General features: G+C 60.0%; 1 protein-coding gene across 1 annotated transcript; it reads left to right on the forward strand.

The window, feature by feature from the left end:
* Window positions 1-12787: 12787 nt before the first annotated feature.
* Window positions 12788-18023, forward strand: LOC114095221 (lipocalin-1). Its single transcript, XM_027938409.2, has 7 exons — window positions 12788-12834; window positions 13659-13813; window positions 14928-15001; window positions 15421-15528; window positions 16296-16397; window positions 16489-16524; window positions 17878-18023. Exons 1-6 carry the CDS (start codon window positions 12805-12807, stop codon window positions 16521-16523), a joined length of 504 nt encoding a protein of 167 aa, XP_027794210.2. The 5' UTR covers window positions 12788-12804; the 3' UTR covers window position 16524; window positions 17878-18023.
* The last annotated feature ends 304 nt before the right edge of the window (window positions 18024-18327 follow it).

Here is an 18327-nt window from a genome sequence, read left to right on the forward strand (position 1 = left end):
GAGACAGGGAGAAGCCAGAGCGGCGTGAGGGCTGCTTCCACTTTCAGATGCCGACTGAAGGTGGGGCAGATAGCGAGGCCCCTGCGCCCTCCAGGTGCCCGGAGCCGTCAGAGTCCACACGCAGGAGGGGTGCCCCCGGCCCCTGCCCCACCCCCTGTGGACGCCCCACCTTCCACGCCCACCCTCACCCCGCCTCCCTGCAGGCCGCACCCTGGATGAAGACCCGGGGGCCCTGAGCCTGTTCCAGGAGTTTGTGAAGAGGAAAGGCCTGAACCAGACGGAGATCACCGCCCCTCCGCAGGCTGGTAACCAGGGCTCTCCCTCTGGCTCCTCCCTTCACCGCGGTCTCCACTCTCCTGGGAGGGGCCTTTGGGTCTCCTTCCTCCTGTGAGGTGGTGACCACCCGTCCCTGTGCCTTGTCTCTCTCTGGGTCTGCAGAAGCCTGTGAGTTGCCCAGAGAGTCCTAGAGCAGCAGGGGGCTGAGAGCACCCGGGAGGGGCCTGGGGAGCCGGGCAGAACTCCGAAGGTGGAAGACCTGCTCAGCCAGGGCCCTGCACCTGCCCTGAGGTCACCCTCACCGTCTTAATTAGTAAAAGCGATTCTTCCCAGGCGAGAGGTGGTCTGGCTGAGCCAGCCTCGTTTCTGTCCAAGCCTCCCTGCCCAGTGAGACTCCCCCGGCCTGTCTCTGCCCTCTCTGGATGTGTGCAGAGTCAGGTCCAGCGCAGACTGCCCCTGGTGGGCACTGAGACTGCCCCTGGCGGGCACTGTCCCCTGGGAATCTGGCTCTATGCAGGGGTCTGCCCAAGCAGAGCTGGCCTGGAGGTCAGGAGCCCCACACTGGCCGAGGCACATCCCGTCCCCTCTCAGACCACTGGCCTCCCCCTGGCCGGTCACTCCTCTACCATCTCATGTGTTCACCACACAGGACTCCACCCAAACACCACTGCAATGGCTTTGCCTTCTCTTGACTCTTCTGTATGAGGCTTGAGGTTTCTGGATTATCCCAAGGTCTTTTTCCTTACTGATTTTCTTCTTGTTTGTAGTAGCTCATAATTGAATTTGTCTCTGTAGTTACAGACCCATAGGTATGAATTACACATTGATCTGCTCTTTGTTACCACGATGGAATACCTGAGGCTGTGTGCTTGATAAAGGAAAAAGGTTTGCCCAGCTCACAGTTGTTAGTTCAAGGGCCTGGTGACTGTCAGCACGGCTCTGGTGAAGGCCTCTGGTGGGGGTGTATGTGAGAGAGACATCCCATCGTCACACAGGAAGCCAGGGAGCAATCCGGGATTCAGGCTCACTTTATTTCTATACTGGGAATTGAACCCAGGCCCTCTTGCGAGCCAAGTATTAGCTCACCCTGTAACAACAGCTCTCAAGAGAGCTCAGGGGCCCACACGAGCTATTCGCCCTCCTGGGGGGTCTTCAGTGACCTAGGAACCTGCCCTGGCCCCTCTCCTCCCAACGTGGCTGCACTGAGGACCAAGTTCCCACACCTGAACCCGTGGGGGCCACGCCTTGCCCACACCTTGGCCACAGTGAGCACTCCACCCCCTTCCCAGCTTGCATTCTGAGAGCTGGTCACTAGTCCCTGTCCCCATAGGGCCAGTGGGGGGCGGGATTCACCTCAGGCTGGTGGTGAGGCTGGCAGTGGGCAGGAAGGAAACCGGAGGCCCAAGCTGTCTATGAAAAGCGGCACTGAGCTCCTTACAAGGGGGACGGGGACCCCAGCCCTGGAGGCCACTCTTCGTTGGAGCAAAGGGCTCCTGACATGGAGTTGCAGGTCACCCCTGTCCGTCTCCTCTGCCTCTGAGGAGGGCTGACTCTTGGCATTGCGGGGAGGACTCGGGGAGGGGCCGGATGGGAGGTGCCCCCTGGCCACCAGCTCTGGACCCAGGAGCTGGTGGCCTCCTCCAGCTGGCTCAGGGGCCCCTGTGACAGTCTCCAGGGCAGGTTTCATGGGATGGTACATGTGCACTTGCACTGGAGGACCAGGCGCTGTCCCAGGGTGGCGCTCTCACCGCCCGGCTGCCGGGTCCTGCCCCGCGACAGCTTTTCCTGAGGGGACCACTCCTCCGGCCTCCCCTGGACGTGGGCGTAGGAAACCACCCTGAGTTCTCCCACGTGGGGAGTGTCGTCGTCTTTCCATAAAATTCAAATGAATACGCAGAACATGGAAGAGAACCCTTATACCTGGGGGAGGAGGGTCACCCCATGGACCCCTCTGGTTAACAAAGGACGCCCTGCCCATCTGTCAGCAGCTACCTCAGTAAAATCTGCCTGCCCCACAGGGGGCAGCAGTGCCTCCTGAGGACACTCAGCCCTGCCAAGCACTCCGGGCACCGGGTGCCCACCCCTGTGATGGTGCCCTTGCCCACACCACCCTGCCACTCTGGGTCCCTGTGGGACCCAGCGTCCTCCCTAGTGAGGAGCAGACAGTGGTATTCTGGGACAATGTCCACCAGACCTAGGGCTGGCATGCGGTCCTCCTGCCCTTTGGCTGATGTACAGGGCTGTCCCCTCCTAGGCAGAGCTGTCCTCAGTGCTGGCCTCTGACCCGTCCAAGAGATAGAGCCAGGAAGTGCTGCGGACACTGGTCGCCATCCTGACCTAAGCCCCAGGCCCTCCCCACCATGGCCCTAACAGGGACTGTCCAGCCCCAGGGGACACAGGGCAGTCTCCTGTAACCTTGGAGGAAGAACCCAGGGTCAGAGGAGAGGTCACCGGGGGTCATCGAATCTCAAGACCAGACCAAGGCTGAGGACTCTGCCCTCCTCCTACACAAAGGCCCCGAGCCCGTGGCATGGAACGGAAAGCTGTCCTCTGGGGTGGGGACAGAGCAGCGCATGGCCCCTCAGTTGGCAAGAACATGGAACTCCGTGGTCATGGCGGCCAGAGACCCCTCGATTGAGAACGTCCTTCCAAGAATGTGCATCAGGGTGCTGGGGCCCAGCCCCCAGGGCAGCCTGGAGATGGTCCTGAACACAGTGGGCTCTTGCTGGGCTGGGTGACCCTGAGCGGCTCAGCCTCTGGGCCTGGCTCCAGGATGGGGCAGAGGTCTGGCCTGCCAGTACCTGGGTGTGTCCCAAGTCCCTGGTGCCCAAGGGAAATGGCACCCAAGGGGTCATGGCTGGGGGTCCTCCCCACTGTGGGTGGGTGTGCGTGTGGGTCAGTGCCCACTCTGTCCTGGGCCCAGGAGTCCCTTCCCCAGGAGACCAGGAGTCCTGTGGAGGATGGAGCAGGGCTGAGGGGCAGCCACTGTCACCTGGGGGGGGTGCTGGGTGTCACAGCAGAAGCCAGTGGGAGAGGTGATGGTGGTGACAGGGGTCTGTGGGGCCGGGACAGGGGGAAGACACGCTCCTGGGGGTGAGGCAGGTGTGCATGTAGCCGGCTGAGGACACAGTCACAGGCCACCACAGGACAGTGACCTTCCTTGTGCTGGCCCCCATGAGAAGCTGGTATGTACACAAGGGCCCTCAGGCTGCAGAGAGCAAGGCAAGGTGGCCTGCTCCTCATCACTGTGGCTGGGCCACAGGGCATTCCCAGGTCCCCATGTGGACCACCCACTGTCCAGGCAGGGGGCTGAGGGTGGGCAGCGGGCACAGACCACCTGTGAGTCTGCACCTCACTGACCTGCCACCCTCGGGCTCCCAGCCTCCTTCTCCAGAGCACTGCCCAGCGGCCCTGCAGCCCCGGAGCCCGCTCCCCGCAGGCCCCAGGCCCAGCCCTGACCCCGCCCCACAGACAGGACCATGAAGGCCAAGGTCGTGGAGGAGTTCCACAGAGTGCTCCAGACGCTGTCCCAGCCCGTGGGGTCTTCCTGGACTGTCCCAGGGGGAGGTAGACCCAGGCCACCCCAGCTCTGGGTGCAGCCCTCTGCCCCTCAGCAGGAAGCCAGGGCACCCGGGTCCACTGCTGGTCCCCCAGGAGCAGGGCAGCACCCTCTGTCCTGCGGGCCCTCCCCCGTCCTGCCGGCCTCCCAGGGGGGGTGGGTGGGTGCAGGACTCCCCCAGGGGTGCTGCCTCCCTCCCCTGAGCCCCAGACCCTCCCCGGGGCTGCTGAGTCCCCACCACGTCTCTTGTCCCCTGACGCCCTGTTGCCCTTCCTCTGCAGAGCAGTGCTGCGTCTGGGGAGCTCCTGTGGGTCCTGCCCCCAGGGCCTGGCACGCCCACCTGGGTCCCCAGGCAGGTGGCCCTGCAGGATGGGCAGGATCCTGGGGTTGGTCTTACCATCATGGAGGTCAGGCTGGATGCAGTCAGTGTCCAGGGGCCAGCACGACGTGTCCCACCACCCTGCTGTGGGGTCCTGTGCTTCCTCTTGGGCTCAGGGCCTGGTGTGGAGGTGAGAGGCTGGGGGCGGGGGCTCCTGCTCACAGGGATGGAACAGGAAGCCAGGATCGGGACTGTCACACAGCACCAAGGGGGTGTCCGCAGCCCCACCCCAGTGTCCTCAACATGCAGATCTTCCTTTGTCTACTTACGTTACCTTTAAACCAAAATCCTTGGCCTCCTCCACGGGTCAAGCTGACCCCAGCCCTCCTGTGCCTCCAGAGAGGCCTCCTCCTGTCCTTCCCAGGGGTGTTGACGAGCTGAGGAGGTAGCCACCTGTGTGCTCTGCGTCCTCTGCGGAGCCTGCTCTCTGACTGAGGGTGCAGGTGCCGGCACCAGCCACTGGGACTCGCGCAGACCCACAGGCACCACTGAGAAACGGATGTGACTCCATTTTGAGAAACCAGCTTCTACCTCAAGGCCTGTCCTAAGGAAGGGGGTGTGACCCTTGTCCTGGGAAAAATCCCCAGAGCCCTCCTAAGCACACACCCACCCTGCTGAGTTGTTTGTCTGCACATAACAGGAGAGATCTGTGGCACCAGGTGTCCCCGAGTCAGTCAGTCTAGGTGAAGACCCAAAGCAACCCCCTAGCAACCTCTAATCAGCATGAGACAGGGAAATACCTGGGATGCCAGATGACCCCCCAGTAGTTTATGGTGGTTGATAACATGTTGGGAAACCAGGTCTTTCAGCATGAACACCCCTCATGGCCTAAACCAATCAGTTCAAAGGAACCCCCTCTTGTACTAGCCAATCACCCCTACCCAACTTGTTCCCGCCAGTGAATGTGCTAATCAATGTTGTTTGACTTTCCCGCAGTGTGGAATGATTTGCTGTGTGATGTTGTGACACATAGAGTATCCCCCCAAAACCTATAAAATCTCACTGAACAAAGGACCGGGACTCACTCCCTGGGACTGCTGCGTCAGGAACGGTTGTGAGTCCAGGCTCGAGCTTGCAATAAAGACTCTTGTGTGATCGCATCGGATTCGGCTCCTGGAGGTCTACTGGGGTCCCAGGAATCTGGCATAACACTACTGCTGGGGAAAGGCCTCAGCTCATCACCTACAGAAGAAGAACGTCCATTTCCACAAAAAATTGTGAAAAATCTAGAAAAGTGAATACAGAACATGGTCTCAGAATGCAGGAGCCGGAGGGAGCGCAGGGCCCTTGGTGCAAGAGCAGAGCAGGTGGGAGAGAAGCGTGGAAGGGAGGGGAAGAGAGAGAAAATAGCAAGGAATTAGGAAATCCAGAGACGCCAACTAGTAATGTCTGCACCTCTGCCCCAGACAGGAGCGGGGAAGGTGGGGATTCAGCCCACCTGTCAGAAGCTACCGGAAAAAATTCCCCAAACCAAATTCCAGAAACCACCAATGACACAGATTGGGAGAGAGTTAATTAAAAGAGTCACAGGGATTATACTTTCACAATATATCCTAACCTTTTTTTTTTTTTTGGAGCAGGGGGTGTGCTAGAGATTGAACCCAGGGTGCTTTGCCATTGAGCCACATCCCCAGCCCTTTGTATCTTTTTTATTTTAAGACAGGGCCTCCTCAAGTTGCTTAGGGTCTTGCTAAGTTGCTGAGGCTGGCCTTCAACTTATAATCCTCCTGTCTCAGCCTCCCAGGTGCCTGGGATATGCTAACATTTAATATTTCCAGATGGACGGCTTTGAAGCCAAATGTAATTGCCCGTGAAGATCAGGAAAGACTGTAAAAATGCAAGCAGGGCCCTCACAGGGCAGATGGCAGCCACATGCATAGAGCCTGGCCCGCATCCAGGTGCCAGGGAGGTGGCTGGTCTCCTGCTCCTGTAGGGAACCATGAACCCGGACACTTGCTTGGTTCCAGGCACGGCCTCCCCGCTCCTCAGCACTGGGGAAACACCTCCATCCCCACCTGCAGACACAGCACAGACCATTAGAGCTAAGGCACCAAGGGACGTCCCAGTGCCTCACAGAACAGCCTGACAGAGGCCATTACTGTCCTCACGGCCAGGCGGTAGCCCGTGCCTGGACCAGCACTTGGGCCCAAGGACCACACTTGGGTGTGGCGCCTCCTGCCTCCACCCCAAGCTGCCCTACACCCCACAGCACTGTCCCCAGAGCCCAGCAGATGGGCCATAAGAGGAGGTCCAGAGGCACCGAGCCGCAGCAAGGGATCCGAAGAAGAGCAGATCCCTCTGTCGACGGGGTTAGCGGAGGCAGCAGGCTCTCCCTGAGCCCCCTCTGGGGGCAGCCGGGCTGGCATTGCACGGGCGGCCAGGTGGGAGCCACAGGCAGAGGCGCCCGCCAAGGGCGTGGAAGTAAAAACCCACAGGAGACCAGAGGCAGGCACAGAGGCACAGAATGCACACTGCCTACCAACTGCTTCCTGCTGGAACTTGGAGCTGATTGATATTTCATAGCCCTGAAATAAAGAGTTAAAATAAAGCAGAAAGGACCGCGAGCCCCACCGCCCACAACAAGCGAAGCAGGTCAACCTGAACCCGTGAAACTGACGACTTCAGAAGGAAACAGCCCCCCACCCCCACCCCCCGCCACGCTCCATGGCTGCGGGGCGCGTCACTTCCAGTACTGGGTGGTCAACACCGTGGCAGGGACATCCTCATGATGTGGCACTTGGCAGAGGCCCCGTCAGCCTTCCGTGTGAACCACCTGGTGCCACCAGGCCCCCCTTTGCAGTGCCCCTGCTGACTGGCCCTTCAACCTGGCAGGACGCCTGGTGGCCCAGGGCAAGGAAAACTGAAGGCAACCTTCTGTGCCCAGCAGGAGGCCCCCTGGTGGACAGCCCAGCAGGTGCCCTGGGAGGACGGGCTGAAGGGCTCACTGCCAGGGCAGGGACGCAGACAGGAGGGCCCCTGGGCCTGGCCCAGCAGAGCCAGCCTTTCACCTGAAGTCCTGAGAGCAGGGACACGGGTCTCACGTCGTCACGGGGAGAAGAAGGAAAGGCCAGGGACACAAGAGAGCCAAAGCCATCCCGGGGGCCTGGAGGTGGCAGGGAGCGGCGCCCTCCTGAGCTGTGGTGTGTCCAGAGGGGTCGCAGCACCTGCCAGTTTCCAAGGACAAAGCTGAGGGGTCCCATCAGTCATTTTGAATCAACCACCGTGGGCACCACGGCTGACATCGGGTGGCCTCAGTCCGAGGCTGGGGGCCTCAAGCGCCGGTGGCCTGCTCCAGAAAGGTCTGCGTCTTGTCCAGAAGATTTCCATGACCTAATTCACATCTACCCCCTCACCCTGGGGTGCCCCTTCTCTCCCCGATGGTGGCCATTTGTGCCCCCACCTGGCTTTCCGGTTAGTCCTGCTAGAGAGCTACCCACTGTTGATCTCACCGTGGGGCCAGCGTCTGGCTCCTGCGTCCTGCAGTGTTTCCTGGCTCCTGCCCCCCGGCTGTCAGGTGGCTGTTTTCCTCCTGCTTGCTCACGTTCCAGTCGTCGCCCCAGGTCCGCCTTACGCAGCTGCGGGCTTGGCTGCTGGAGCGAGGCTGGGTGTTGCGTCATGCAAGTGCTCCGTGCTTCAGAGCTCCCTCCGACACTGCGTTGGCTTCAGCCTGCGTGGTTCAGTAGATTTCGTCCTCATTTTTATTCATTTAAAACTATTTTTGAATTTCCCTTGTGAAGTTCACTCATTGTTTTTTTTTAAATATCTTCATTTTTTATTGATCGACTTTATGTGATCCTGAGGTTCGAACCCAGTGCCTCACACACCCCAGGCACGTGCTCTCCCCCTGAGCCACAGCCACAGCCCCCACTCCTTGGCTGTCAGGTGTGATGGCTTGATCCCCAGCTCTTCCCTGTCTCTTTGTATGGATGTCTATTCCAGCTCTGCGGTGGGGTGGGCCTGCTGTATGGTCCAGGGTGTGGGCCACGTCTCTCTGACCGCTCGTTCTGCGTGAGACCAATGTCAGGCACATCGGCTGTGCTAGTCTGTCCACTTCCCTTTATGCCAGGAGGAGACCTGGGCTCTCCACCCCGTGCTGCGAGGTGACACCTGTGTCACTCCATGTATCCTCACCTCCGTTATCTGTTGCCCACGTGGATTCTCTTTTTTTAAATATTTTTTTAAGTTGTAGTTGGACACAATATCTTTATTTTATTTATTTATTTTTATGTGGTACCAGGGACCCAACCCAGGGGACCAAACCCAGGGCCTCGCCACCACCCAGCCCACGTGTGGATTCTCTTGATAAACCTCTCTATCCTTTTTCTTGGAACCATATTTTTACTGGTGTGTGACAGTGGCACACAGTGGTGGATCTGTGTCACACACTCATGCACACACACAGCAGAACAACATGATTTGGTCAGTGTCCTGCCCAGTGTGTCCCCTCCCTCGCCGCCTTCCTCCCACGTCCCTCTCTCTTCTCCCAATTCCTGGGTTTCCATGAGAGTCACCTACACCTTTCTTCTCCTTTTTCCCCTCGAGTTTCCACAAATGAGAGAAAGCACATGACCTTGACCTTCTGAGTTTGGCTTATTTTGCGTGACCTAATGTTCTCAATTTCCATTTTCCTGCCACTGACATGATTCTATTTCTATTGGGGGGCGCTGAGTAAAGCTCCCGTGTGTACATACACATTCTCTTTGTCCGTCCACCCACCGAGGACACCGCGGCCGGCTCCACGGTTTGCCACTGTGAACCCGGGTGTGCATGGACCACGGAGCATCATGACTTCGATTCTTCAGGACAAATACTGAGGAGTGTCACAGCTGGGTCACATGGTGGTCCATGCCTAGTCTTCTGAGGACCTCCACATGGTTTCCACAGTGGCTGCCCTAACTTAAATCCCACCAACAGGGTGAAAATGTTCCTTTCCCCCACCTCCTCTCCACCTCTCCACCTGTCCACATTCACTGCTCTTTGCATTCTTGATGACGACCATTCTGACTGCAGTGAGATGCAATCTCAGTGTAGCTTTGATTCACATTTCCCTAATTGCTAATGATTTCGAACATTTTTTTAAAAAATTGTTTTTATATATTTTTAGTTGTTGATGGACCTTTATTTTTAGGTGGTGCTGAGAATCACACCCAGCACCTCACACGTGGAAGCAAGCTCTCCACCACTGAGCCCCGGCCCAGCCCTGAACGTTTTTCATGTATTTGTTGGCCATTGGATTTCTTCTTTTGAGAGTGTCTGTTTGATTTGTTTGTCTCTTCATTAATTGGGTTATTTGGGGGTTTGGGTTTAAAGTTTTTTGAGTTCTTTAATATGAATATTAGTCCTCTGTCAGAAGAGCAGCTAACAAAGATTTTCTCCCATTCTGTGGGTTCTCTCTTCACGTTCCTGTTTCCTTGGCTGTGCAGAAGATTTTTAATTTGATGCCATCCCGTCTATTAACTCTGGCATCATTTCCTGAGCTGAGGGGTCCTATGGGAAGCTGCTGTCTGTGCCCATACGCTGGAGTGTTGACCCTGCGTTGTCCTCTAGGAGTCGCACCTTTTCTAGTTCGATTCCAAGGTCTTCGGTGCATTTTGAGTTGATTTTCGTGCAAGGTGAGAAATAAGGATCTGTCTTCTCCTCTGGGTCAGTCCCTGTGGGTGGGAGACAAGGCTCGGTGACAGGGACCGTGCTCAGGACGCTGAGCCCCACATTGAACCCTCACACACACGTCCATCAGAGCCCCTGAGCCTCAAGCCTGCCCTCAGCCCGAGGCAGATCAGATACCTCTTCCCCACTCGGCTAATTACCAGCCCTCACTCAGGAGCTAAAGACCGGGCCAGCAAGACAGAGGGGCCTGGTGGGCCGGCCTGAGGGGCTGCAGAAACTGGCAGGTGGTAGGTGCCACCCTGGGCCCCACACCAGGACCAGGAGGCCCCGGGAGGAGGAGGAGGAAGCCCTGCTCTGTCCCTGAGCCGGCAGCAGCTTCACCTGGCCTCAGAAGTCTTGGCTCTGTGCCGACCTTGGCCACCAACAATGGGTACACGCAGGCCAGGCTCTTGGCACACTGTACCTCCTTCTCGTCACCTGCAGGGGAGGCTGATTGGTGGGGGTCAGAAGTGAGGATGGACTTGAAAACACCTTGGAGAGTTAGAGGGGCCCAAGGATGAGCCGCTAAATGGACCATCCCATCACCCCATCACCCATCATCCCTTCACCCCCATCACCCCATCACCCCATCACTCCATCACCCCATCACCCATCATCCCTTCACCCCCATCACCCATTACCCCATCACCCCATCACCCCATCACCCCATCACTCCATCACTCCATCACCCCTTACCCCATCACTCCCATCACCCCATCACCCCCATCACCCATCATCCCTTCACCCCATCACCCCATCACCTCTTACCCCATCACTCCCATAACCCAATCACCCCCATCACTCCCATCACCCCATCACCCCCATCACCCATCATCCCTTCACCCCCATCACCCATCACCCCAAAATCCCCATCATCTCTTACCCACATCACCCCATCACCCCCATCTCTCCATCACCCCCATCTCTCCACCACCCCATCACCTCTATCACCCCATCACCCTATCACCTCATCACCCCATCACCTCATCACCCCATCACCCCATCACCCCATCACCCCATCACCCCATCACCTCATCACCCCATCACCCCATCACCCCATCACTCCATCACCCCATCACCCCATCACTGCATCACTCCATCTCTCCATCACCCCATCACTCCATCACTCCATCACCTCATCACCCCATCACCCCATCACCCCATCACCCCATCTCTCCATCACTCCATCACTCCATCACCCCATCACCCCCATCACCCCATCACCCCCATCACCCCATCACCCCATCACCTCATCACCCCATCACCCCATCACCTCATCACCCCATCACCTCATCACCCCATCACCCCATCACCCCATCACCCCCATCTCTCCATCACTCCATCTCTCCATCACCCCATCACTCCATCACTCCATCACCCCATCACCCCATCACCCCATCACCCCATCTCTCCATCACTCCATCACTCCATCACCCCATCACCCCCATCACCCCATCACCCCATCACCACATCATTCTGATCATCCTGCATCCACATGCCATCCACCCACCCACCCTCTGTCCCCCACCCACCCTCCATCCCCCTTCTCTCCATCCACCCTCTATCAGTCCCTTCAACCACCCCTCATTTCTCCCTCTGACTCCATTCATGGTGCTGTGTGCCCTGTTCAGCAGCCCTGTTGTCTTTTGTGGCCTGAGTGGTCCCCTGGATGTCACCCAGGATGGCTACTGCAGAGGCATCTGTCAACCAGTGTCAACAGACAGCTTCCAAAACACCAAGGCCGTTGTTTCTGTGACACAACCATGGATCAAAATGGTGTTTATTGTGATATAACCGGAAAAAACGGGCCAGGCCAGGCGGGTGGGCTGGGCTGCCCCCTTGAGCCAGAAAAGTGCTTCCCTCCTGGGCAGCGGGAGGAAGGCCAGCCCCCGTCTTCCCCCATCCACCAGCGTGACACTGTGGCTGAGAAGTGGGGGGTGGTTGAGGCCCAGTGGCCTTGGAGTCTCCTGCTGTGCCCTGGGTGGAGGCAGAGAGCCTCAGAGCTCATCAGCAGGTGGAGGGAGAGGCTCAGGACAGTGCGGTGGTGGGGACGTCCCTGTGGTGGCCCCGTCCTGGCCTCCTGGGTTCTTGTGTTCCAGGAGGATCAGGAGCACCCCGGCCTCACTGGGAGGGTGCGTCGGTTGCTACGGCCCTGAGGGGGGTGGGCAGCCTCTTGCAGTGTGCCAGGTGGTCCCAGCCACAGAGAGTGGTCGGTTTCACTTGGGATCTTGGGGGACCCCCCGCCCCACGAGGGCTTGCAAGCCGTGCCTTGAAGAGGAGGACTGCAGGGAGGTGACTGTGGACATTTGAAGCTCTGGGGGGCTGAGGGGGCATCAGGGCGAGTCAAGGACTGCAGTGTGGCATGTGACCAATTCCACATGTGGGGGATGGGAGCCTGGGCCTCAGGCAGGAGGCCGAGCCAGCACCTGTAAGTCCTGGGAGGGCCAAAGGCCACAGGGTCTGCTGGGGACACCCAGTGATGTGCTGAAGTCCATGGACAGGAAGGAGCAGCCAGCAACAGACCTCCATCCCCAAACGCAGGGCCCTGAGGTGGAGAAAGGAGGCCACTGGCCAGCAAGGCCCAGGCTGAGGTGCTGGGCCAGGAGGAGGAAGGGTCCTGGTTGCAGGGTGTTTTCACCCTCTGGCTGGATGACGCCTCCCTTGGGAAGAGCTTTCTGAAAACAGGCTGCCGAGGGCATGAACCTGACGTGCGGTGTGTAGTCACCAGGTTCCAGCAGTGACGTGAGGCCCCACCTCACCGTGACATTCGGTGGCCATTGTGAAAAGCAAGTGAGATGGAAATGACCCTGTGGCCAGGCCAGCCCAGGGCGGGGGATAAATGGGCGTCAGAGCGTCCAGGCAGCAGAGGAGGGCACAGAGCAAGAGCACGGCCACCATGCAGCGGCTCCTGCTGACCCTGGGCCTGGCCTCCATCCTGCACGCCATGGAGCTGCTCCCCGCCCAGCCTGAGGAGGTGAGTACCCCAGGAGGCCAGGAAGGGAGTGGAACCCTCCCGGACCGGCCCAGCCCCAGGTGGACGTTGGCTGAGGCCCTTGGTGCCTTACTAGAGACAGGGGCACTGGGTAGGGTTGGGCAAGCACACTCCTGTGGGCAGCGGGCAGCTAGGGGAGGTCCAGCCCCATTGGAGCCTGTCTGGTCCCCCTGTGAAGGTGGCTTTGTTGTGTCCCTCGTCTTGCAGGGACATTCTCTTCCCTGCTAAGGCCCCAGCTCTGAAGCAGCCTGTTTGGAAACACTGTGTCTCTGAGTTTTGATTTTCCCAGGACAACACATTGGGGGGATATAAAATTCACATTTTGTCAAGATCTTGTGACTTTCAAGAACTCACAGAATTGTTAGAGAAGGACATGGGTCTACAAATGTCCAGATGACACCTGTCTCCAGGCTCTTGCCCCCTGGGGCATGTCACAGCCTTACCTCCTGGGATCCCCATGCCTCCTGTTGGCTGATGTTGGAAGAGGCCACTTCCCCTGGCCTCTTTGGGAGCTGGCCAGCTGCAGGCCCCACTGCCGTCCTCCAGGGACCATGCGCCCCCCTCTGCCCACCTGCATTCCCACTCTGCAGCCTCTGCTTCTCCCTGGCCCTGAGGGACTGGGTCCACTCCGCCTGAGGCTCATGGGTGGCCTCTGGCCCGGGGGTCCCTCCTACGCAGCAGAGGCCCAAATGAACATCCACACCCTCAAAGATTTGCCTGGGCAAGATGGTTGGCTGCTCACGGTGGGGAGCTGTGGGAAGGTGTGGCCTCCTCCCTGGCCTCTGGTCACTGGGGCATCCCCACAGCTTGTAGGAAAGTGGCACATTCTGCTTTGGATGGGGAGCCCCATAATTCCTGGCCTTATGATGACCAGCCCCCCGCCACCACAAATGACCCACTCTCTGCCGCCCTTTTGGATGGAGCTCTCCAAAGAAGGCATGATGGTCAAGGTAAAACTCAGGTAGGTGCCTGGTGGGACTGGAGAGGTGTTCCAGCTCTCCCGCCCACCCCGCTGAGCAGAGGGAAGGGGTGTCTCCCGCCCCTCACCTGCCTTCATCAGGCTGCAGCCATGGGGAGCTGGCTTGGCAGCTTCGAGCAGCCTGCCGCCCGTGCTGCCTTTACATCACAGCCTCAAAAACAAGGCTGCCAGCCTCCCCTGCCTCTCCTGCTTCCTGTGCCCCTGTCCCACAGGCCCTCCCGGGGGAAGCTGTTCAGCAGCCTGGGTTTGCTGTACCCTTCATTGCTAGGAGGTCCATGGAGACCCTGGGGCCTTTGGGGTTACAAACCATGGTCACTGGTGGCTCCTTGCTTCACACTGGGCTCAGCAAAATCTAGGAGGCACAAGGTTCATGAGGTTCTCTGCAGCCTCGCCTGCACCAGGAGCACCAAGGGTGGTGCCCAAGACCAAGCGTCTCCAAGAGCTGCCTGACGTGCCCTCAGCCACCCCAGGTCTGGGGCCCCAAGGAGGCCCGGGCAGCTTGGTGGCACCAGCCTCCAGGGAACTGCTTGGTGCACAGATCTAGAAACAGAATGGAAGCCCAGGGGCTTCCTGGGAATCCAGGGAGCCAGCAGGACACCGTGGTGAAGCGCGAATGCCTCTGAGCCCCAGCATGGCCAGCTGGGGGACTGTAGGTTGGCAAAAGTTGGCCCCTGCCAGTTCCACCCTGCCATCCAGTCAAGGCAGGTTTGTACCCTGAGGAAGCACACAGAGGCTGGGAGCTGCCGGCCCAGGGCCCCCGGGGCTCCCTGAGATGCTGAGAGCAGAGCTGAGGATTGGTGCAAAGAGGTGGCCGGCCCAGGCCTGTCGGCCCCACCACTGACCCCACTTGGGCCCGGCAGGAGGGGCCTGTGTGGGAGGGCCACAGGCTGCCTCAGGTTGGCCCAGCACGTGGGTGAGACGCCTATGTGTGAGCTCATGTGTCCCGTGCTGCTGTCGCCCAGGCCAGGGACGTGGGTGCCTGTGGACAGGGCCAGCAAAGGGTAGGGGCAGGTGGAGCACATGCCCTCCTCCCTCATGGGAGACCTCAGCTGGGAGGAGAGGGCGCAGACCTCACCCCGCCGGTTTTCCGCTCCAGGCAGCCCTCCAGCGACTGTGAGGAGATGCAGACCACACTGTGGAAAACAGACGACCCCACCAAGTTCATGGCCGGTGAGTGGCGCTCAGCGCAGACCTGGACATGCCACTGCCCATTGCCCGGCCCCTGCCCCTCCTGGGCTCCCGTCCCGCCTGTAGGCTCAGCCTCTGCTGCAGGGAGATGGCCGGCCTTGTCCCTTGGCCGATGAGACGGAGGCCAGCATTTCCCTGGCATTGGGCATGTTCCCACAAGGCACGTTCTCCCCCCCCCCCCCCCCGCGCCCTGGCAGGGCGTCCAGGGCTCCTCAGGTCCAGGCAGCTGCCCGGTAACCGGCACAGAAGGCAGGCAAGAGGCTTCCGTGGCCCCAGCACAGGGTGGGGGGTAGCAGCCACAATCGGGCACTGCAGAGACAACCCGCTCTTGCTCTCTCCACCTCTGGGGCCTTAATAATATGCCCAACCGCTGGTCCCCAAGACCACGTCCTTCCCCCCAGAGAAGCAGCAGGCGATCCACATTTGGGCCATGAAGATGAAGATGTACTACATCATGCACACCCAGGAGAAGATGAAGGACAAGACCAGGCACATGATGATGCTGATAGGTACTCGCGGCCTCGCGGACCTGCCATGCTGGCCCACCTCAGTCACCTGTCCCGTGGCACTGAGAGGCATTCACTGTCCTGACTCTTGCTGGTCCACAGCAGGTGGGCTGTGGGTGGCACAGCTCTGTAGGGGCACAGGGTGACACTGGCCCAGGCTGCTGGTGTGAGGAGTGGACTCCCTGCAGAGAGGTCACTGAGGTGGCAGCCAGCAGCCTCCAGAGAAGCCAACGGCCACAGGGCTGGTGGGGGGCACCGTCATGTTCCCGGACTCGGGTTTGGGGAAAGGCTTTTATGGGCCAGGCTGGGAGATGCGGTCCTGCTCGGGAGGGGCTGGCTGATTCTGGGGGAGGGGTCCCCAAGAGCAGGCTCCTCTTCCTCCTACCTCATGCCCCCAGGTATCAAGTCCAGGGCTGCCCCCCAAGGCCTGCCATGCCACAGGACGTGCCTGTGCAGGGAATTCTGTGTTGTGTCTGCCCTCCAGGAGGCGCGGTTGGACCCCTTCCTGTAGGCCTTCACACGGGGAAAGCATCTGGCGCCTCGGCCTCCACAAGGCTCATCTGCTCAGGCCCTGGGCTGGCCAAGAGGGTCTTCCAAAGCCCCTTGTAGCTACGCACTGCTCCCCAGTCCTGACCTGGGTCAGCAGACTCGAGTCCTCTGAGTGGCCAGAGCCCCCCGGGGGAGGGGTCAGCACAGCCTGGGGGGAGGTGCCCTCCCAGCCCCCGGCCCCGGCTGGGTCTGCCTCCTCGCCCACTCCCCATGCCCTGCAGGCCCCACCATGGAAAAGAAACCAGAGGCGGTGAAGATGTTCGAGGAGTTTGTGGAGAGTAAAGGACTGGACAAAGCCAGGGTCATGGCCCCTTCTCACACTGGTAATGACCGGCGGCTCTGGCTCCCCTGATTTCCAGTGGGGTGCAGGTGTGGGGGCTCATCTCACAGTGACTTCTTCCTGCTCTTTCTCAGCCCCTCCGGATCCTTGCATGGCCCACCATCACTGAGGTGAGTGGCCCTGAGGCCTCTGCACATGAGCATGTCCTTGCAGGGCCCCAGGCCGGCAGGCCCCTGGGGTCCGGGCATTTCAAAGCTGCAGTCTGTGACCTTCGGGGTCTTGATTCTATTTCTATTATGAGTTAAGGGCGGTCATCGTGGGCAGGGAGGGAAGAAGACGGTGAGAGGAGGAAGGCCCTGCCCGTGCCCAGCCCAGGCAGAGCCTACTGCCCTGTGCCCATCGAGGTGGGCATACTCAGCAGGGGCCTGGCTGGGCCAGCACGTGCTCTCAGTCCCCTTGCAGGTCTCAGGGGAGGACGGCTCCTGCTCTCCAGGGGCCTCGATTTACTTTCTGAGCACCTCACCAGCTGAGAAGCCCCAGGACCCGGGCAGTGGGTGGACAGAGTTGCCTCCTGTCCCTCTCAGATGCCTGTGCCAGGGCTCTGGGCCATGTGTAGGCTCCAGTGCATGGCTGGTCTCTTGGCCACGAGGGGACTGCAAGGCTCCTGTAGGGGCCAGCTGGTCATGGGCACGTCCACTAATGTCACGTTGGCTTTTGTGCAAATTCTGGATTGAGACGTCACTCCTGACTCCTCTGTGGTCATTCTCCATCATGGGAAATGTGGGGCAGAAGGGGCCATGGTGCAGTGAGGAGGGGGCCACATGATGCACAGGGGGTGTGTGGGGGGGGTGAGGGGCCGGGTGAGGAGGAGCCAGCCCTGCCCACACAGGACGCCAGCCCAGGAGGCCCATTCTGGACCCCTACCTCAGAACTCCAGGAGGATAAATGTGGGTTAAGCCATAGAACCAAGCCCTTCTGGCCGAGCTGTAAGGGATTCGGTGGCTTAAAGCAGAGCATGCATTCTCCTCCCTGAGGCCAGGCTGCCGGCAGGGCGGCCTCCTCTGAGAAGAGGGGAGTCACTTGCTTGCCTGGTCCAGTCTCCGGGGGCCATCTGCACCCCGGGCTGGCAGCTCCTCTCTCAGGGTGGAGAGCCCTCCCCTGTCCTCAGTTCACTTTCTGAGCACCTCCCAGCTGAGAAGACCCAGGGCCCGGGCAGGGAGTGGCCCGAGTTCTGTCTCCGCAGCCGGCCTCCGACTCTGGCATCAGCGTCCACGGGGCTCTCCCACACGCCAATCCTCCCTGAGCACGGAGCACGGAGCACGTGCGGCCTGCACAGAGCTGGGGGGGACCATGGTGGGGGGTGCTGGCTCCTGAGCGGCCACCCTGGAGCAGGGCTGCCCCTTAGGCCCTCTGGCTGCTCCTCCCCGGGACCCGGCCCCAGGTTCCCAGGGCCAGGAGGGAGCTCTCTGTCTGTGGAGCCTGGCCAGCCCCTGGTCCTCAGTGCTGCCCCTCACACCTCCCAGGCTGTCGCCAAAGCCCGTCTGTGTCTGGGACCTTAGCCATCGGCTGCTGATCCCAGCCGGCCACCGGAGCATCTGCACCCTGCCTGACAGAGCTGCCCCTGCGGGCTCCTGCCCCCTGGACTAGTTCCCTGACTCCAAATAAATGCTGCAGCACCCTCCTGGCCTGGTCTCCGCCTGGTCTCCGTGTGTTGCCTGGGGGAGGGGAGGGGAGGAATCTCACTTAGGGAAAGGGAGGCCTCCACCTCATTTCCTGAAGCCCAGCTCTTCCCCAGAGAGAAGGGGTCCCAGGAGGCACCGGTGGAGTTGGGGGGTGCAGCGGCCCCCCTTCCAGGGACCAGGAGGAGATGTGGAGCCCCCGAGCTTTATGTCCCCTTGAACTGGCCTGGCAGCCTGGGGAGGGGAGTGAGTGGGTGGGGACAGGACCCAGAGCTGGGCACCAGTCAGAGCATG

Source organism: Marmota flaviventris, chromosome 13, assembly GCF_047511675.1.
Source record: "Marmota flaviventris isolate mMarFla1 chromosome 13, mMarFla1.hap1, whole genome shotgun sequence".
Lineage (NCBI taxonomy): Eukaryota > Metazoa > Chordata > Mammalia > Rodentia > Sciuridae > Marmota > Marmota flaviventris.